The sequence below is a fragment of the Cebus imitator genome, unplaced genomic scaffold, assembly GCF_001604975.1.
Source record: "Cebus imitator isolate Cc_AM_T3 unplaced genomic scaffold, Cebus_imitator-1.0 Scaffold14, whole genome shotgun sequence".
NCBI classification, from domain to species: domain Eukaryota; kingdom Metazoa; phylum Chordata; class Mammalia; order Primates; family Cebidae; genus Cebus; species Cebus imitator.
Genome location: NW_016107329.1, coordinates 9,515,652 through 9,538,210, shown reverse-complemented (window position 1 = coordinate 9,538,210; position 22,559 = coordinate 9,515,652). Strand labels below are relative to the sequence as shown.

General features: G+C 42.9%; 1 protein-coding gene across 13 annotated transcripts in view; it reads right to left on the bottom strand.

Moving 5' to 3' along the window:
- ARHGEF7 (Rho guanine nucleotide exchange factor 7) overlaps nucleotides 1-22,559 on the bottom strand; it is a 188,867-nt gene that overhangs the window by 51,202 nt on the left and 115,106 nt on the right. For 12 of the 13 annotated variants that reach the window (XM_017502150.2, XM_017502080.2, XM_017502109.2 and 9 more), the window contains 2 exons: nucleotides 13,442-13,536; nucleotides 13,110-13,205 (listed from right to left, as the gene is read on the bottom strand). In XM_017502150.2, the coding sequence (XP_017357639.1) occupies nucleotides 13,110-13,205; nucleotides 13,442-13,536 (191 nt within the window). Of the gene's footprint in view, nucleotides 1-13,109; nucleotides 13,206-13,441; nucleotides 13,537-15,998; nucleotides 16,228-22,559 lie in introns of those variants that run through there. The other variant, XM_017502194.2, reaches the window with a different exon arrangement.

Here is a 22,559-nt window from a genome sequence, read left to right as displayed (position 1 = left end):
TGTTCCACTGCTCTATGACCACAGGCTCAGCCACAGCCAATGCCCACCACGGGGAACTCTCTCCTGTGGTATTAGATAAAATGTCCCAGGTTCCTGGTGTTGAACAATGAGAACACGTGGACACAGGGAGGGGAGCACTACACACTGGGGAGAAATGCCACATATAGGTGAAGGAGAGGAAGGCAGCAAATCACACTGCCACGTGTGTACCTATGCAACAATCTTGCATGTTCTTCACATGTACCCCAAAACCTAANGCCGGCCAAGTTCTGCCCCATGTTGCTTTCCACTGTGACAGGGCAGCACTGAGTTCCAATAAAAAGTCCCACAACCACTGAGCCCTCCCTCTCCATACTACACAGCTCCTGCTGAAGTTTAGGGAGAGGTACTATCAGCAATTTAAGACTGTCTTTCCTACCCTCTTCAGTGTCTCCTTCAGTGATATAAAGTTAGAACCAGGCACTATGATCACTCACCTGATTTCCAGTTCTATGAAGGTGTTTCTTTGTGTGGACAGTTGTTCGATTTGGTGTTCCTGTGGGGCAGATAATCGCTGGAGGTTTCTACTCAGCTATCTTGCTCCACACCTCCTCCCTATTACTTGTATCTTAGGCTTTATAATTAACTTTTGAACAAATCATTACATAATATTTAACTAATGTAACAGTTACATTAAATACTTATAAACATATTGGATATTTTCTTTGATACACTGAAGTCCTATCATATATAAGGCAACAAATGGGAACTCACTCTACTGATGTCTGTAATAACACTGAAAGGCATTTACCACTAAAACAAAATGAAGACATACAGGCAAACAAAACGCAAGAGACAAAGGGAAGGCTGTACTAAGAACTGGTATGTTACTGGGACTGAAGGATTAAATAGGATTTTAGTTAAGAAGATAAGAAGTGAATCCAAACAAAGGGAATAGTTAAGGAGAGCTAGGTGGGAGGGAAATCCTACTTTTTAGCCCCACCAGGTAATAGCAAGAAAGGCTCATGATCCAAGCCCTGAGGACAGAGGCTAAAAAGGGATGTCCAATCTATAGAGGGACATCTGTAAATTATTACAACTTTGGAACCAATCTATATTAGCTATTTTCAATAAGCAAAATTGCCACAATTTTAACAGGCTCTATCCCAAAGTCTCAAAGATCAGTTGGTGATGCAGTGCTGTATAGAAATAAATGAATAAAGTGGTATCACCCACAGTTTCGGGGTTGAACCATTTCGGGACAGCCAGTGCTGGTGGAGACGTTGGACAGAACAGGAACCAACTAGAAGTCAGATTCCAGCTAGGTTAGCACAAAGACACCATGAAAACCCAGGAGACCTGAATGACAGCATTCAGGACAGGTCACGCACAGAACAAGTAGCTCAGCAAGTGATTCAAGGTGGAGGAAAAGGAAGAGTTAAATATATGCCAAAGCTTTCTAAAAAGAATCAACAGGTGAGTGATAAGGAGACAGAGAATGAGCAGTGAAGAGGAGGAGGAGGAGACACCACTGGATTCCTGAAGCACGCTGACTGAAGGTCTCCACAGAGATCGGCACGAACACGAAAAGACAAGCAGAACGATCAAGAAAGGTCTGATCAGGAAAGGCCGAGGTCAGAGGCAGGAGCCAACAACTGACCGTGATCCTGAAAGACCAGGGAGAGTGGAGACCACACCGCATCAAGTGAGAAGCAGAGCGGGCTCAGGACAGAACCTGAGTGTGGGCAGGGAGAACGTGCCAGGGGTAACCCTCTACAAAAGGAGGCATGGTGGCTAAAAATATCAAAGCGCCCACCCACAGTTCCACTCCCTGCGCCTCCCCACGTGCCATCTATAAAGCTTCCTTAATCATCGAAAACGTTTCTTTCCTGAATGTTTACTCCATTTCTCTATCACCTTCCAAGTGAAACCTTCCTGCCTTCTTTCATTTATGCCGTGGCTACAGCCTCCTCCATAGCTGTAACCTGCTAGTCAGGTAACAGATTAGTGTAGGTTAAGAATAAGATTAAGCACACATTTTGCTGTTTTCTACCATTCCAAATATAGGTATTGGTGGGCTTAACTAGCTGGTGGTTAAAAACAAGTGGTCTCCAGCTAAACAGCCTCCAGCTATTTTAGGAAAAAAATAATAATTAAAATATCCACATTAAAAATAACATCCAGACAATGAATGAAATATCATACCAGTGCATTACACCATTCATGAAGTTCATTAAGTCATTCCCTACTTCCAACCTGATTCCACAGCTAGCCAACTGCCTGCCAGACAACCCCAACACTTCGGCAAAAAGAAAAGCAGCACTGAAAAGAAAGCACCATTACCCCACCTTCCACAAAAAAGATGTTCCCCAGTTAATGACAGTCATAAAATGTCCCTGAGTCTAATGGCAGAGAGTGAAATTAAGTGAAGACAAAGCTGCAGGAGTGGGGGGAGGGCGTGACGTGAGGAAAAAGAAGTCCCTCACTAACATGAGAGAAAACAGCAACAATGCTAGCCAAGCTCACTTAGTGCCCTCCAAAGCCAGCTGTGAAGTAATATATTCACAAAAAAAGTTGCAAATGGTGCACAGGGAGGGCCTCGGTGGATCAGAGGCTGGAGGACCTCAGCTCCAGGCACACCAAGCAGGGCCCTGAGCATTTGCAGCTGGCTCTGTAAGTACCAGGCCACTCCCGTGAGAGTCCGGGTGGGTGACACGAAGCCTCCCTGCTTTACAGACACTGAAACAGATGTGGGCAAGTAACACGAGGCAAGCGAGCAGCAAAGCTGTCAATCCAAACCTAACCCTTAGCTGGGCAACACCTCTCCACACACGTAGCAGCCGGGTGGGAAGTCTGCGGCTCCCGGTCTCTACTGCCAACCTCCCCTATGACCCCAGGGCTGGCCAACTGCGCATTAAACATCTCCAACGGAGATTCAGAGCAACCCCAAACGGAAGTCAGAGCCTTATCCTGAGCCCCCTTCTGAGCTAGCCTTCATGTTAGTGGCACCCATATCCTCTCAAACAACTTGACTCAAAATCACATTTTTTAAAAACTGTCACCAGAAGAGAAACTGAAAATTACAAACACAGCAGTTAACAGATTAAAAAACAGTTCAAACAAATATGCTGAGAATTTAAGTCTCTAGAGAAGAAAATCTTTCTCTTGATGTACTGTCTCCACTATCACCTTACAGAAAATTCACAACATATTAGAATTGCCTGAGTAAAGGACTGGAGACAGACTCACCTTGCCCTCTCATCTCACAGCTCCCATGAACCAGCATTACCATGGTTCAACTTTAGCTACAAAAAGGGCAGGTTTCCCTTGCAGTCCTCCACAGGTGTAGCATTCTATAATCTCCCAGAGAGCAGGGAACACAGCAGAACCACCAAAAGCCTATGTGAAACTCCACGAGAAAAGGCATCCCATGTAACCCATGGTGGCTTAAAGCAGAGCCAGGATGCTTTGAGACATTTTAACTATGATAACTGGGTTGCGGAAGGTCAGTAGGTGGCTCTGAATGTCACCAAAGCAGGACCAAAGTAGCACAAAGCACATGGATCAGGGGAGGCTGGAGAATGAGGTGGGGAAAGTGCCCAGAACACTCAAGGAGGAATGGAGAAATGGGTCACGGAGGCCCCAAGCAACACTTACACACACGACAAACAGCATGACTTAGCGCCCAGGCTTAGCGGAGACTCTGGGGTACAGTGAGCCAGGCACCCTCACTATTTCAAGAGCTGCACATCTGAGACAAGAACAGGGCAGATCCTGTCATTTCCACTGTTCGCCAGCCCATGTGCTGACATCAAAACAGAGCCATAGAGTTCCCGGGTATTTCAGTATTTCTTTAGGGGAAGTATTAGAAGACCACTGAGTCATCATCAAAATAAATAATAAAATCTGGTACAATAACAAGGATGTTCCATAAGAGAACTTCTGAGGTCCTATTTTCAACAGAATTCAACCTTCTTTTTTATCATAAACTAGAAGCAAATTCCCAACATATGAGTTTTAAAACTTGTTTAAAGATACCAGTAGATTCCAATAATTCATTTTCCCACAGAAGCAATTTTTTACAAGCCACTGTTCCACATTCCCAGACTAGTCCAAAGACTCTTTAATAAAATCACACTGTAATAGGTCTACAGTAAATCATTTAGTATGGGAATTCTCCAACATTTAGAATAATAGAGTGAAGGAAAACTGCACTTCAGATGCTATCCTGAGAGAGCACTCACTATCTTATCTCTCTCCACTACACGCTTTCCTCTCCCAAGTGAGGCAGAGGCCCTGTCCCCAACAGGAGAATGGGGCCTGGCCCTAGGAGAGGAACCTAACTGGCTGGGGGGGGTCTCACTAGGGTTGCCTTAGGGCAGCAGAGGGTGGGGTGAGACGCTGCCAAGCCTGGGAAAAGCACTGCCAACTCAAAGAGGTGGAACTCACAGAGTCAGAGACTCGCAGAGTCAACCTTTCACATACCTTGAACGAAGACAACCTGGCTCCAAACTTGAGTCCCCAGTTACCAGTGGTGTGACCTTGGGCAAGTCCCTCAGCCTCTTAGTGTCCTAACTTTCTTATCCTTAAACAACTGCCACATGGGGTCCTTTAAAGGATAAAATGTTAATAACAGAGAAGTACCAGGAACACTAAGAATTCAATAAATAGTAGGTCTGTACATGGAAGTTCACTGAATATATTTAGAAGACAGCCATCAGGTCAGACACGAGCTGCCATTAAAGTAATATTTAAAAGCCTCTCCTAGCGACATTAACGTGGTGGGAATTCTTCCATAGCTCTCTTCTGCGATACCTTTTTTGCACATCTGCAACCATTTAATTTGCAGCAACACATAATGTCTTCTGTACTGGGCATCCAGGAAGGAGGAGAATCTGCCTGTGCTATTCACACCTGCCCCATACTGAGGTCAAATCAGGTTACCTCACTGCCCAAACGCAACAGGCAGGCTCTCAATCCTGGCCCTAATTATGCATGTGTTCTCCCAAACACCAAAGCTTAGAGATGCAGAAGGCAACATCAACAATAATTATGTCTGGGTGAAAGGTTTCTTGGTGTCTTTTCAATCTGTCCTATTCTATAGTTTCTGGGTATTTCATAATAAGACTTTTATGCCATCTAGGCCTCTCCCTCAATGCTGAGCAAGTCACCTGCTGTGGACCTTCCAGGACCACACAAGGACCTCAGGAGGGCAAGGCACCAGGACACTCCTCCCACTTTGGAAGTATCAACTGCAATGGCAACCACAAAACAGAGAGAGATTCCTTTTTAGGTAAAAGAATGCTTGGAAAAAGTCATATAAGCTACAGAATAATTCTAGGCATAGAGTCCTTCTAGGGGAAAAAATGAAAACAGGAGAATGAATGAATGCATGCATGCATGAGTGTATGTGAAAGTGGCAACCCACTTCCTGGTTCAGGGTGGTTCCGGGAGAAGTCGCTGCCTAAACCTGCCACGTATCCCAGGCACACTGACTACAACGCCTAAGCAAAAAAGACTCGCTAAGCGCCTTTCATAAACGCCTCCACAAAATAACTACCAGGTAGTTATCAGTCAGTGACTTTTAAGGTCATATATATGTATTCAACATGGAAAAGAATCCCAACAAAACTCGATATCCTCCTTTCTGGAGTCTGTGTCCTTCTGCCCTCCGCCTCACCCAGAGCACTCTTCACAGAACAGTTCCCTTTACAGAATGCTGACTGTAATATTGCCAAGCCTCAAATCCATCAATGCCTTCCAACTACTCTTGACAGTCACCTGAGATCCAATCAAAGGTCTCCAGGCCCTGATCTCACTGCCCATCTGGGCTCCTATTGTTCCACTGCTCTATGACCACAGGCTCAGCCACAGCCAATGCCCACCACGGGGAACTCTCTCCTGTGGTATTAGATAAAATGTCCCAGGTTCCTGGTGTTGAACAATGAGAACACGTGGACACAGGGAGGGGAGCACTACACACTGGGGAGAAATGCCACATATAGGTGAAGGAGAGGAAGGCAGCAAATCACACTGCCACGTGTGTACCTATGCAACAATCTTGCATGTTCTTCACATGTACCCCAAAACCTAAAATGCAATTAAAAAAAAAAAGTCCCCGGTTCCTGGCAAAGAGCTCCCAAAGCCACTGGAATTTCCTGGGTGACAGAAGAGTCTTTTGTTACCCATCATGAACCCTTTCTGTCATACCTGAGTCTATGCTAACAAGGTACTCTGGGTCAGACCCCAGACAGCTTACAGGGACTAGGCTGGGCGCCTCAAAGACCACCATGGTCAGAGGAACTTTCGGCCCCACCCGACAACCTGCAGGGAGGACAAGGGGGCTGGAGGTCGCAATAATCAGGAATATCCAGTGATCTAGTCAAACATGCCTACTTAACAGAGCCTACGTTAGAAACCACCAAAGACAAGGGCTTGGACAGATTTGAGGCTACTGCGCATGGAGGTACTGGGAGGTGCTGTACACAGGGGGCCTGGAAGCTCCCCTCTCATCCCTCACCTACGCCTTTCTTCTATCCATCACATTCTGAGTTGCATCCTTCAAAATAAACTGGTACCAGGAAGTAAAGCACTTTCCCAAGTTACATGGATCACTCTAGCAAACTATCAAACCTGCGGGGGGTCATGGGAACCCTCAAATCTGTAGACGGTCAGGTAGGGGTATGAATAGCTTGGGCACCCCGTATGCAGTTGGGTTTAAAATGTGGCAATTTTGTGGGAGACAACTGTCAGAATAGAACTGAACCCTGGAAACTCAGTGTCACAGAATCAAAGAAGTGCTGATATGAGAAAAAACCTTCTCCTCCCATTTTTTGCCTGGTTACCTCCCATTCACCCCTCAGTGCTCAACGATCTTTCCCTCAAGTTTGCCTTTGGCACCGGACATGATGTTTTTCATAAGGATTTCCGAAATTGTAGCTTTCTAACTATTCATCCAATTTTCACTGATCTGGCTCCCACACCATACGATACGCTCCACTAGGACAGGGTCTGTCGGCAGCCCGCCAGCATCAGGCACGTGGTGGCAGCGTGTACACAGCACTGAATGCATGCCTGAGACTGGCGCTCTGGGAAAGCTGGGGACCTTCCAGCAATCACAGCCCACAACACAAACGACAGTGTGCCGCTACTAATGCGGCAAACTGCACGAGGATACATAAGGCAGGCTGTGGTTTCGTTCTGAATCAAGAGCTGAGACAACGCATGATTTCAAGGAGCCCTCCACAGCTGACGGAAGCAAGAACTGTGATTTGAAAAACCATGAAAGGAAATGGGTTCTCTAAATCTGGCTACAGTCAAGTTACTCCCATCAAACTGACTCGCCTACAATAACATCGAAACTTTACAAAAATAAATAGAAAGTGACTACCTAGAGGCGCTCCAAAGTAACATGAAAGATTACAGAATCTTGGGACCCAAGCTCACTGCGCTGGGGGAAAGTGAAGCTTGGGGACTGAGCTGTGCAATACTGCCTGCGTTTTGTGGCCAACAGACAGCTGTCATTCCACAACCCTGTGTCATGGCCTCACCCACAAGCCAGGTTCCCACAACTACAGAAGGCCACACAGCTCCGCAGAAGGCCTTCCTCACAAAGTGCTCACAGGAGATTTCTTGTGATCCCCTAAATCTATCAGAACATACACCCCCACTACAAACTAGCCCAAAAACCGAGTTCTATTGTATCTCACCCTGGCAATGTCAATTACCAGCTTGTCTTCATAGGTAGACAAGGACAAGAGGAGCAGAAACCATCCTTCCTGTGAGAGAGAACCCTGAGACAAACGCACAACTGACTTTCCTCTACTCCCTTTTTCACAGGTAAAACACAGGCCTACTGAGGCTAATCAGAGGCTCAAGAATGTAAGCATCTGCCTCACTGCCTCCCCAACCTCCCTTTTTCCCCCTCCCGCTTGCTCCTTCCCCTTTAAATACTGAAGTACTCAAAGCCCACTTTGGAAAAAGCACAAATGCTCCTGTTACCTGGCACATCCTCAACTGCAGCTACATAAACCTCTAACGATTGAGACTTGCCTCAATCACTTGTTAGTTAACATCAGGTATACTCTGGAAAAGAAAGAACATTTTGAAAAAAGAACGGGCAGGGCACCTCCTGCTATCTCAACTTTTAAGCTAATGGCAGCCAACTCTGTTGTGTAGAACAGTTAAAACTCCAACAAAAATCCACAGGGTTTGGTTCAACTGGAGCTGCTGCAAGTTGGGAGAAAAACAGTGAGTGTGACCCAGAATTCTGTCTCTAAATTCTGCCCCAATCTCTGGCTGATGGCAGAAAGAACTTGCACAAGGCCAGCTACAGATCAGCTGAACCTAAAATAAGTGGACCGAGATTTGAGCATCTGCCAGGGGAGAGCTGGCAATTCTGACCAAGTTATATGCCTGTCAAACACACAAACAAATCAATACTCTTCAGGGAAACTGAACATGACTAAGAGTCTACAATCCACAGTAAACAGGACACAATTCAGAGTCGCTAGAAATAAAAAGAATCAAGAAGACATAACCCATCCTCACAACGAAAGACAATTAGCAGATGGGACCTTAAAGGAGTCTAATTCTTGCTAAAAGATATAAAGACAAATATTCTTGTAGTGAATGAACAAATATAAAATCTTAGCAGAGAACTAAAATTTTTAAGTGAAACAAATTCTAGAACTGAAAAAGAAATTCTCAAACTAAAGACTTGTTGCGCAGGATGAACGAGAGAGCAGAGAGGCAGGCAGTGAACCCGAGGACACAGAGGACGCCTTTCCACCTGAGAACAGAGGGAGACCAGGTCAGAAAGCAGGAAGCAAAGCCTCTGGGGCTTTACACTCCGGGGTAAAAGGTCCACATACACGTAGCTGGAGTCCCAAAGGAGAGCAGAAGCAGTAAAGCAGAAACATATTTGAAGAAATAATGTCTCCAAATTCCCCACATTTGGTAAAAAGACATACATTTTCAAGTTTGAGAAGTCAGAAAACCACACCCGGGATAATCACCATCAAAATGCCAAAAACCTAAAAACTAAACTCAACTCCAGAAAAAAGGCAGCGGAACAGCCATCTGAAATTGTACCAATCAGAATATAATGAAGGTCGCCATAAGAAACAATCTCTAGATACAGTGAAGGCCAAAAGACAATGGAGCAATACCCTTCAAGTGCTGAAACAAAAAATCTGTCACCTAGAGTTCAGTATCCAGAAAAAAAAAATCTTCGGAAATGAAGGCAGCAATTTTCAGACAACAAACTCCATGATCGTTTTTGTCAGTAACAGACCCGAATTACAAAAAAAAAAAAAAAAAAAAAAGCGTTCCTCTCCCTGGAAAAAAAAAATAGCAGATAGGAACTTCAATTTTCAGGAGGGAAGACAGACATCCTACGTGGCAAAAATACCAAGAAAAGAAACATAGGCCTCAGAACACACAGGGAATGGAGAGGTTAGGGCTCGGTCGAGGTCCCAAGGGAGAAAGCACATCTCAGGTGGGGTCAGCCAACTTTCTATAAAAAGCAAAGGAGCAAATATTTGAGGTACGTGAACCACAGTTTGTATCACAACTCCAGTGCTGCCACTGTAGCACAAACACAGCCATTAACAATGTGTGAATGAGCAAGCACAGCATGTGCCGCTGAAACTTTACAGCAACAGGTGGCAGGCGGAATGTGACCCAGCCTATAGTTTGTTGCCTCCTGGGTCTAACCAACAGGCAGCTGTGAAAGGGGCTGGACATCCAGGAATCAAGTCTGGGTAGAGATGGGAAAATCAAAAGAAATAATTAATATGAAGGCTGGGCGTGGTGGCTCATGCCTGTAATCCCAACACTTTGGGAGGCTGGGGGATCAGATCACTTGAGCCTAGGAGTTGGAGACCAGCCTGACCAACATGGTAAAACCTCGTCTCTACAAAAAAATTAAAAAAAAAAAAAAAAATTAGCTAGGTATGGTGGCGCACTCCTGTAATCCTAGCTACTTAGGAGGCTGAGGCAGGACAATAGCTTGAACTTAGAAGACAGAGGTTTCAGTGAGCTGAGATCGTGCCATTGTACTCCAGCCTGGGTGAAAGAGCAAGACAATGCATCAAAAAAAAAAAAAAAAAAAAGAATATGAAACTGCTACACACACACACACACACACACACACACACACACACACGGCATTTGGTAAACTGTAAAGTGGTACAGAAATTTCACATATAGAACAAAAAGATGAAATTAACCGTCTTAAAAATGGGAACAATGAAAGTGTCAGAATACTCATAATAAAAAAGAGAAATAGCTGAGAAGGAAAACTTTGTCTTGTACATTCCATTTCCCTGTGGAACTCTAACACCTCACATACATGTAGCATAAATTTGAGAAACTTGATCAAAATAATACCTAAGCCATAATGAATTCTGAGATAATGTAAGGACTAAGGCCTCGGTAAACACACGGCTTCAAGCCTGTAACTTTACTGTCCTTTATTTCAGCTTTTTAATCAGAAATGTGAGGATAATAATTCACAGCGCTAATATAATGCCCAACAGAGGTACTACAAGCTGTACTTTTTAAATGTACTGTAACAACTTTTAGACATTATCTACAGCTAACAGGAAAAATAGAGGCAAGCATTTACTTCCGCTTTGAGCACAATATGAACTCTTACAAAGACTTCAAATTATTAGCAAATGAAATCAAAGTGATTCCAAAACTATTCTTTCATGGTCATGTAAATAATGCCACTTTATGTAAACCAAAAATGCTATACAAGTAAAAAGAATGGCCTACAGATGGGTTAAAAGTATAGTCTGAAGTTCTATAGAATATTCATTTTCCGTTTCTACAATACTCTGTTCCTCTGGCATTCGGCGTTCCTTGCCGTATCAACAGTCCAGTATAAAATGCCTTGAAAAAACCTCAAAGCACAGCCAAAAAGTTAAGGGAACAAAGTATTTTCATCATAGTTGGTAAACTGTCAGAAATTGAAAGAACTAGTGGCACAAAAGGAAGGCCACTCCGTCACCAAGTTACAAATCTAAAAAGACACGAGGTGAATGAAAAAACAGAGACCAACTAGAATCCAAGGGAATCATGTACTGCAGTCTTTCCTGTGGGTTATACAAATGAAGATCAAAGATAATTACAAAAAAAAAAAAACTGTGTCGCCTTCATCAAATCCACAAGTAAAGATCACCTGGTAGACTACTAAAACCTAAAACTTTCCACACACACAACTGTTTTAAGTCACCTGGCAGGAAATTAGTAAACATCCTTTAATGTCTGATGTAAACAAAGAACATAAAATAGTCACACACAAAAAAACTGATGGCTGATCATCCAGAACAGGGCTCTGTCCCTCCAAAGAAAAATTTCGGAAAAGCGACAAAACCTCAAAGCCCTAGTTTATCAGCACAGCATGTTATATTAGGCTGGTGCAAACGTTTTCATGATTTTTGCACTGTTGAAATTTGCCATTAGATACTGGAATACGTTCTTAAATGTGATTAGACATCATTTTAATGCATATTTCTAGCTTTACGGTTTTTTGCTAATGATCTGTTACTTGCTGTTTATTTTATGTTTTAGACTATGGAAATGATATTAAACAAAAGGCAAATTAGATCAATTTTCTTATTCCAGTTCAAAATGGGTCGTTATGCAGTGGAGACAATTTGTAACATCAACAATGCATTGGCCCAGGAACTGCTAATGAACGTGCAATGCAGTGGTGGGTCAAGAAGTTTTGCAGAGGAGACCAGAGCCTGGAGGATGAGGATCGTAGTGGCTGGCCATCAGAAGCTGACAACGACCAACGGAGAGCAACCATCGAAGCCGATCCTCTTCCAACTATACGAGGAGCTGCTGAAGAACTCAACATTAACCACTCTACAGTCGATAGGCATTTGAAGCAAATTGAAGAGGTGAAGAAGCTGAGTAAGTGGGTGCTGGCTCATAAGCTCGGTGAAAAATTTTAAAAACTGTCATTTTGAAGTGCCATGTTCACTTATTCTATACAACAACAATGAACCATTTATTGATTAGATTGTGATGTGTGCCAAAAAGTGGATCTTATACGACAAAATGTTATAGTGGCTGGACCAGCTCAGTGGTGGGACCGGGAAGAAGCTCCAAGCACTTCCCAAAGCCAAACTTGCACCAAAAGAACATCACGGTCGCTGTTTGGTGGTCTGCTGCCGGTCTGACCCACTACAGCTTTCTGAATCCCCGAGAAACCATCACGCCTGAGGAGTACGCTCAGCAAGTCGATGGGATCCACTGAAAACTGCAACACCTGCAGCCGGCATTGGTCAACAGGAAGGGCCCGATGCTTCTCCAGGACAGCACCCGACCACACGTCACACAACCAACAACACTTCAGACATGGAACAAATTGGGCTACCAAGTTTTGCCTCATCTGCCATATTCACCTGACCTCTCACCAACCACCACTTCAAGCATCTCGACAACTTTTTGCAGGGAAAATGCTTCCACAACCAGCAGGATGCAGAAAATGCTTTCCAAGAGTTTGCTGAATCCTGAAGCACAGATTTTTACGCTCCAGGAATAAAACTTATTTCTCACTGGCAAAAAATGTGTTGATTGGAATGGTTCTTGATTAATAAAGATGTGTCTAAGCCTAGTTATGATTTAAAATTCACAGCCCAACACCACAATTGCTTTTGCACCAACCTAGTATGTTATTTCAAGACGCACCATATCTGCTTCTGGAAGGCCCAAAACAGCAGGCAAGCTAGAGGACGCTGCTGGAAAGACCTGGCCTTCAAGGCTGCCTGTACAGCACCTGGGGCACACAAGGCACTGAGCCACTTGTCCCCTCAGTGCTCTTGACGTCAGGCCATTCTCTGTCTCTCCCAGGGGCTCTTCATCCCTCCTAGTCCTCTATGGAACACCTTAAAAACCACCATTCTTGTCAAGTATTTCTCTGAAGATTCCTGCTATATAAACTAGACAGTCTAAAATAAAGCTTTGACTATAAAAGCTGACTTACCCCAAAGATTTAAAATAACTTCAATTTGCATCTTTAGAAATATGAATTCTAAAATTATGCCACTCTTCATCCTTTAAATACCAATTATACCAACCTGAGTGTTGCAAACTTTTAGCATCTTACTTACTTGGTGCATTCTTCTAAAGACTGTACGAGCATTTGCTGGAAAGAACATATTTCTTCTAGATTTCCCATTAAATATGAAATGTTTGCTGAACTTAACCTAGAGCCAAGAAAAATAACAGTAAAAATATGTAAACAGTTATACTTATATTCTTCTCCTTTGCCATCCCAATGTCATGATGAAGTCTTAACCTAATAAACAAATTGCTGATATCTAAGGCCAACTGGTACACTAAATTCTGTTCCACTATTTAACCCTCTATTCTCTGAAAATACAAGAGAACAGCCTAAGGTTTAGACTATTTTACAGTTAATGCCATTTATCCTCTAACTTACTTCTCACTGGTCTGCAACGGCCGTAGGTAGGTTGAAAGCACAGTCTGAAGTTCTTTAGAATATTCATTTTCTGTTTCTAAAATATTCTGTAGCACCTATAATAAATGATGAATATGTGTTATTTGACATTTCAATTGCTATTTGACACTAAGATTTATACACTTTGGACAGTTCATCACCATTGTTCAATTCATACTATCACTTCTACAAAGCACTAAAGCGTTGAGTATCATCATTCCTTGTGACACTGACTACTAAACTCATGTAATCAATGATCACAAAGGCCACACAACGGACTTTATCTTCCTGCCCACCACATCTGACACAGGTACACCTGGCATGAATTCCATCAACAGATGCCATGTCTGTTTACATGAAAAGGAGAGCCGCCGATAATCACAACAGCACAGACGAATCTCGACAACACTGCGACGTGCAAAAGAAGCCATCCCCCAAACAAACACCCTGCATAATTCCATTTATATGAAGTCTAAGAGACGGCAAAACTAATCTATGGTGACAAATCAGAGAAGAGGTGACAGGTAGGATGGGGAGGACAACAGGGAAACGCGAATGAGGTAAATTTCTAAGGTGATAAATAGGTTCTGTATTTTGATTTGGGAACCGGTTAAAACAGATATATACATTGTCAAAGCTCTTTGGACTGTACTTTTAAAATCCATACATTTTAACATATGCAAAATTTATCTCGACTAAAAAAATAGTTTACTCTTTAGATTGCATCTAAAAACTGAAATCAATTTCTGGGAACTATAGATTTTCCCTAGTGAATATGAACAGTCTCAGACCACCTTATTACCACATTTACTAAAAATTAAAGGTTTATCAATGTAAACAATCTTTACTACTTCATTTAAAGATAGCAGAATAATTGCAAATTAACCTTAAAATTAAAATGTTTCCTGATACCCTGGGATTAGTGTAGCAAATTTAGCCAAAAATAAGTCTTAAAAACTGACAGATAAATATAAAGTGCAAAACTGGTGAAACCAAGGAGGAATGCTTTCCACCAGCTATCACCGCAGCAAAGGCCTGGCCCAGGGCAGGGCCAGAAGGCACCTGGATGTGAACTGCAGGTGCTCCTTGCACTCCGAACAAGGTGCTCTGCACACACAACCTCTCCTCCTAGAGGAGGAAGCTACTTCTCCCAACTCAAACAGCTGGGAGTAGCAGAGCCAGAGAGCAGCCCCAGGTCCTCCTGCCACTGCTCCGCACCACACTGCCTTCTTTGGCATCAGACTGAGGGGCTGACCTAAGTGAAAAAAATGGAATCCTTGCCTCCATGCTTTTTCACCCAACTCTGTTGGAGAGCTAGTGCTTCTTCCATCAGAAAATCACATTACATGTGTCTTCTGTGCATCTAGTACACGCATTAAGATGTGCTATTTGTCTCCCAGAGCTAAAGACACATTTTAAATTACTCATACAAAAGAAACTGTACAGAAGTAATAAAGATAGTAAGTAAACGTGCTCAGTTTTCTCCCTGTAATTTTGGTAATACAAATGTAAACTTAAACATTTAAGAAAAAAGTCATCAAGTTAAATTTAACTTTCAGCCTTAGTAAAGATAACCTGGACCATTATTATGTTTGCTACAGTTAACTGTAAACTCTGAGAGAGGGTGCATTCCTGAGTAAACAGTCATCCTGAGTAAATGCAAATCTGACTAAATCACTTTCTAAACTACTTGGGCGAAAAATAAAACAGAGGCTCTTCCACTAGTGACAAGAAACTCCGGCTCATCCCTGAAGGGGTCTATTCATGGGAGACAACTGTGGGAGAGTCAGAGCGAGGGGCCCTGAAGGGAGCTGGCTGTTCGGGGCCCCCACAACCACAATGTCTTCCTTCTATGACATTCCCGTTGAACACAAATGTCAAAGGCCCAGTGAACAGAGGCATACAGTGATGTCAGGCACCGCAACCCAGAGACACCACCCTAAACCAGACCTGGTCTCCACAACATCAGGAGAAGCCGGCCAAGCATAACGGGATCTCAAGCTAAGTAAGATAAAATAAGATCTGTCACCGACATGTACGAAAAGTCCTTTTCCAATGTTAAAGATAGAAAATAAGATTTAGCATAATTACAAATATCAGATACCAACCTTAATACTGCTCAGTGCATGCCTGAAAACCTATACACTTATTTCAAACAGAAAAATGTTCCTGTGTGAGATAAGAAAGAAAACAGCCACTAGCAACTATAACTGGCAGGAATATGAGAAGAAAATACAATGACCTTTTGTCCATCACAGCACTAAGCACTGGATGTAGAAATAAGCCCTCTGACAAAAAGCTACATTCATTAAAACAGTTAAGTTGGTTAATTCAACTAATAGTCTTAAACACTATTTTCAAATAGGGTGCTAAACACAATTCCTGTTATGACTCCCAACCAAACACTGCAAGTTACATTTAACTTTTCCTCTAACACACAGCCAGGCCTGGCTCCCTGGCTCCGGCTGGGGTGCCCACTCCCTCTGCCAGGCAGCTGCTGGCCTTCCAGACCTTGAGCACAGCCCTGGGTGCCACTCACCACCTTTCTTCCCCTCCTTGTCTTCTGCACGATCTGGCTGCTGCAGGACCCCATAAGACCTCACAGCCTGGCCACCACAGCTCCATCCCACCAACGCTGGAAACCCAGACGACACACGCAGTTTTCAGAGAAAAAGCAGCTTTTACAACTCACAGTGCTGAAGAAAGGCCCAGAGAGCTGAGCTCAGCCAGCACCAGCTTCCCAGGGGTCATGAGGCACGCAGCACAGTCAAACACTGGTGCCACACAATCCCTACACTGCCCGCAAAACAAGGACAACTCACTTCTGCGCCTCGCAGACACAGACACTGACACTTACTTTATTCACTACTTCATTAAAGGAATACTCAGTATTTCTGATTTTACAAATGGGTTACAACTTTCACTGCCAATATTGGTAGGTGTTTTATGTTTATATGTCATCAATAGCCTTTTAAAAATAAATAACTGATTTACATAAGAGAACAAAGAACATCGATTTTTAAAATTTTATTTGGATAAAAGATTTTTATCATCATACAACCAATTTCCATAACCCAATCCTGAAGTCGAAGAAGAAAAACCTAAAAAATGGCACAATTATTCAAAAATCTACTTCTACCCTACCTAATCAGCTCCTCCCTGTCCACTGCTACAAAGAAACACGACTATCATTTAAGTTTCTCCCTTCCAGTTTATTTACACTTCAAGTATTTAACTTTTCAAAAAGTAAATTACAAGACTGTAGTTTGTAGCCTCTAATAAACATCTGACTACAGGGAAAGGAGAAAAGGAGGAAGGAGTGCTGACAAGCAATCCCCGAAGCCCCTGCTGGCTCATCCACAGGTCACAATGACATTGGGCAGTCAGTGGCTCCCCCACCACACACAGTTACTAATGTAATGCAGCATGCTAGGGCTGCTGGTCCTTACTAATGCCTAGGAACATTGGCTCTCAAAAAAAGTTTGGAGGGACCGCATCATGCTTTTCTTTTATGACACTGTATCTTTTGAAAGAAAATATGTTATTATATTATTTTTCAATGTGGAGATTCATAGGTCTTGGGGTATGTTTCTCACAAATGTTAAAGGTTTACAGGCAACAGCTCCTGCAAAGCCTCCCAGCCCACAGGGGGATGCGGATGCCCGCAATGGCACCTTCACAGCAGCATGGCGACAGGTAAACAGCTGGCGTATGCAGCCAGATAGACCTGGGCTCACAGCTGCACTCCGCCAACGACTGCCTGCAGCTGGACAAGTCCATCAGTCTGTTTCTCTTTTCCATAAAAAGGGGTTTTACTGGGTTATGATGGTTACTCAAGAGTGCCAGTCCTTGGCTTACAGCAGGAAGGCATCTAGCCAGCCACCTTTCGAACTTCCAGCCCAATCTGGAGTCGTACTTGGAGCTGCTTCTTGAATGACTCCTTCAGTCCAAAGGCAATGTCTTCACAAGTCAGTCTTTCTTCCAATTAACCGACTCAATTCTCCCAAACGCTAAGCTCTTCTCTGTGTCAGCCTTCCACTACTGCCTACCTGACAACCTTCATCTGTATCATCTTCGTCCAGATACAGCAAGGAAATCCGTGAAAAACAATGGGAGCCAAGTGTGAAAGAGGCCAGCAGGCATCTCATCGCCCAGCAAAGGAGGGAACCCCACAAGCTGCACACCCTACCTGATGCCTCCGGGCCCCTCATAATTAACCATCTCCACCTACAAGTCCCAGGCAGAGACTTCAAGGGGTCACAAGATTTAGAAGAAATCTTGGTTAAGGTGGAAAAAAGCCAAGGGAAAAGCAGAAGATGAAGAGATGAAGCAACTCCAGGGTTTAGGGTCAGTGCCGACAGACGGAGACAGAGGACACTAGGTTTTCCTCCTTGGACTGGCATCTGGAGGCCCCCAGAAACTGAAGGAGCAGGAAGGAAAAGACAGCCATGGGGCTTCTCTGGAGCACAGGAAGGGCCCGTGGAAGTGTGCCATGACATCTAAGGATACAAAACCGTTTTTGTACACCTACAGATTAAAATGAGTGACTGCTACCTATTACATTATAGTCACAGTATTACCAACATGCACAAAATAACAGGAAAAGATGGTTAATTATGAGGGGCCCGGAGGCATCAGGTAGGGTGTGCAGCTTATGGGGTTCCCTCCTTTGCTGGGCGATGAGATGCCTGCTGGCCTCTTTCACACTTGGCTCCCATTGTTTTTCACGGATTTCCTTGCTGTATCTGGACGAAGATGATACAGATGAAGGTTGTCAGGTAGGCAGTAGTGGAAGGCTGACACAGAGAAGAGCTTAGCGTTTGGTTCTGGGTCCCCATCCAAATCTCACCTTGAACTGTCATAGTCCCCATGTGTCAAGGGCAGGACTGGGTGGAGGTAACTGAATCATGGCGGGGGAGAAGGGATGGGGCATTCCCCTATGCTGTTCTCATGACGGCATGATAGTGAGTTCTCCCAAGATTTAGTGGTTTTATAAACATCTAGCATTTCCCCTGTTGGCACTCTTCTCTCACCCACTGCTCTGTGAAGAGGCGCCTTTCATCATGATTATAAGATTCCTGAAGTCCTCCCAGCCATGTGGAACTGTGAGTCAATTAAACCTCTTTTCTTCATAAATTACCCAGTCTGAGGCATTTCTTCATAGCACTGTGAGAACGGACTAATACAGATAGCCTACAAAATAAAGTCATAGTGCGTATCACTGAGCAGGGAAGGCCATAAGGACCGTGTCTTCCCAGTCAGCAACTTAAGAAAGCCCATTCTCTAATGTGGAGGGGGTGCTCCTCATCCCTGCAAGAGGAGACTCCAGACTATCATTCTCTCCAGCCTAGGAATCCAAACCCTCCCTTTGATCCCTATCAGGAAAGATGTTGGTCACCAACAAGCGTGCTTTCACTGTCAAACCCACCAAGCTCAGGCACATCAGGTCACAGACCTGTCCCCTTTAATGATATGATCAGGCCACCTTGGCTACAGCTTTCACACATCGCCCTCAGAAGCTACTGGGATTCCAGTTTACAAACAGAATGCTGTGGTGGCCACAGTGATGCCTTCCATTCCCAATGCTCTTAAATACTCTTCTTAATAAGCACAAAAACCTCTAAGGTCCAGCACTTTGCTGAAGCCCTTAAGGCCAACTGCCAGTCCCCTTAACATACGACCAGGTCATGGCCAGCATTACCAACCTCATTCTACAAATGAGGCATCTGGGCTCAGGCAGCCTGGGGCAAACCTCCTGGCCACCCGGGCTAAGCAGCATGGACAATTCAACACAAAGGCTGTACACCTTCCACTGCATCAAGCCACCCTGATCGCTCAGCTACCTACAACAAGGTCACCCTAAGAAGACATGGCTAACGGACTGATTTCAAACCATACATATGTGAGAAAATAAAGGCAAGAGTGTGGCTGGCTTAGTCACAAAAACTAATTGAAATGAAAAGAGCTACTTATGAAAGATGATGTCCTCTTCCTTCCCTGTCACTCTCCAAGCCCAAGCAAGGCCCTGTGCCTGCCATGTTCCACACTGGCCTCCTCCCTAGCCTCAGAGGCCCGTTTCTATCTCCAACACATTCGGGACTGTGGTGTCAAACACTTCCCCATAATGACGATCCCTTACATTAGTGGGAAGCTAAAATTCCTCCACTCAAAAGAAACCCTTCTCTATTTCTATGCCAACTTTGTAATACCATTAGATGCTATCACCTATATAATTTCATACTGTTAATGCACTTAACATGAAAATGTATGTTTTTGGTATTTTTAAAGGCTCATGTACATTTTAATGATTACAAATGGACAAACCACTGATCGCTTCATGATTCTGGTATGGTTTATTTCATGTTGTTTATTTTGGATTGCTTGCAATTACTATAATAAATAATCCTCTGAAAATGCCTTTATATAAGCATCTTTGAATATATTTCAGGTTAATTCTCTGGAGTGGATTTTAAGAAGCAGAAATTAAAAAGAAAGCCATAAATTAAAGACTATGATCACTTTCAGAATTCTATATATAACTGCCATATTACTTTGGAGAAACTCTATATGGATTTTCATGTCCACCATTAGAACTAAAAATTTCTCTTTAAATCTCTGCTCACTGAATACAGCAAGTATGACTATTAAATTTTTATGGCAAGTTTAACTATTTTTTTTTCCAAAGTCTAGTGTTTACCACTTTCTAAACTGCTCACGTCCTTTCCTATTTATCTATTAATCTTAATGTATTTGTCTTAATTAGCTCTTCAGACCTTAAGGATAACCTTGCATTACACCTGATGCAAATAAGACTCCAATTAATTTGTAATCTGGCTTGTATTGTTTGAGGCAAATAATTTATTAAACTCTCATTATGTAGCCTAAAAGATTTATCTTTTCCTTTGTCATTTCATCCACGGATTTAACTTTTAAAAAGTCATGCTGCTCCCCAGCCCCATCTTTGAATGCATTCCCAACCCCACACAGATCACTGGCAAAGAGTGAAACCTAATCGTTAGAGGTGTTTTTTATATTTTTTAAAGAGACAGTCTTGTTCTGTAGCTCAGGCTAGAAGTGCAGTGGTGCAATCATAGCTCACTGCAGCTTCAAACTCCAGGGCTCAAGCAATCCTCCCGCCTCAGCCTCCCGAGTAGCTGGGACTACAGGCACTTGCCACCAGCTAACTTTGGTCTTTGGAGAGACAAGGTCTTCTTAGGCTGCACAGGCTGGTGTCAAACTCCTAGCCTCAAGCAATCCTCACAACTAGGTCTCCCAAAGTGTTGGGATTACAGGTGTGAGCTGTAATATCTGGACTGTTAAAGGTGTGTAAGCACAATCTCTGGTCAGTCTTTGGCTGAATACTAAATTATGCTACCCAAATGTGAATCCTAGAAAGGCAGACTTAAAAATAAAAACAAAACTAAAAACAGACATCGGTGACTATGGGGAGACAAACTACAGAAATGCTGAGTCACGAGCAAGACTCAGCAACAGCACATCCCAGGGGAGGTGGATTTTAAGCATCCAGAACTGCTAAAATAGGGTTAGGGTGTCCAGTTTTCAATTTAAAAATTGTAAGACATGCAAGAAAATGTGACCATGCACGTGCACACACATATGTGCACAATAAAAAGAATCAGTCAATGGAAACTGTCTCTGAGGGGTACATATATTGGACTTAGGAGGTAAAGGTTTCAAAGCACCTGTTATAAATATGTCCAACGAACTAAAGGAAACTATGCTTAAAAATTAGAGGACAATATGAAGACAATGGTTCAAATATTGTCTATTATTTAACTGATTGCACAACAGGAGTCCCAGAGTGAGAAGAGAAAGAAATAGTTACTGAATGGACCATGATAACAGTCATAAATTACTAAGTTTTTTTTTTTTTTTTTTACTTCCCAGTCTCTTTTTGGTGTTCATCTTAACCATTATACAATAGCAGAAGACACATATCCATCCCATTCATACCTGTCTCATTATCTCTTAATTTCAAAATGTTGGTACTTTCATGTGGAATACTATTCTCACTCCATTAAACAGATCCCAAGTTAAAACAAGTCATTCATGTAACTTTAACACCACTAGTCCACACTGGTCTTACCCTTTAGTAAGTTTTCAACTCTCAGTGGGGTTAAAAACACCTAGACCTTACAGTTTTCTGTGAAAACAAAACTACTAAAGGGGCTCTGGAAATGCCTAACACATTATCTATTGTATTTTGTTCTGTGTTGTATTCTGTTCTCCACTTTTATGCACAATTTATAAATATAAAATTAGGGAAGCTGAAATTGATTCCCGGCTTAGTCACTAACCAGTGTATAACCTTGGACAAGGCATTTAACTTCTGTTTTCTTTACTGTAAAATGAGAGTACTACATCAAAAGATGATTCTCTATGAATTCTATGAGTTTATTTCCATAACAACTGTAATTTAACCATGCACTATTTATGAATGCAGCTTTATACAGACAACAATTTAGATGTGATTTTGAGGTCAAGGTGTTTTCCATCGTTCTATATGAAAAAGTTGGCTGATTTGAAGAAATGAGCACTTATAATAACCAGGCTATTCTCTCTGTAAAAGGACAGTTAGAGAAGGAAAATGAAAAAAGTATCGACTATACTTCAATCTGAAAAGTATTACAGAATATATAATGCAAACAAAAACCCACCAGGATTTCTAAAAAAAGCATGGTTGCCTGGTTTCATAAAGTGCCTAATGGAAGCAAGATTCATGGAGAAACTAAAGAATGCCCTTGGCACCAATTTAGACACTGCTAACCATTTTTTCTAACACAATTATTTGGACCTGAACAACAATAGAGGGTAACACCCTATTTGGAACCTCACTGTGGATTGTGGCTGTGTTATTCACTACATGAAGCAGTCGCAAGGAAAGCGATGTCTTATACAAGAATGCAAGAGGAAATTGCAGCACCAGGCATTAAAACTCAAGTTCTCCTACAACCCATAAACCCTATCTGCTGATTTTGTAGCTATGTACACAAAATGACACATAAACTACATTACACACTAAAAAGCAAGTCAGTTAGTAGAGCCACATTCTGGGAGCAAATGCCCAACAGGCCAAGAG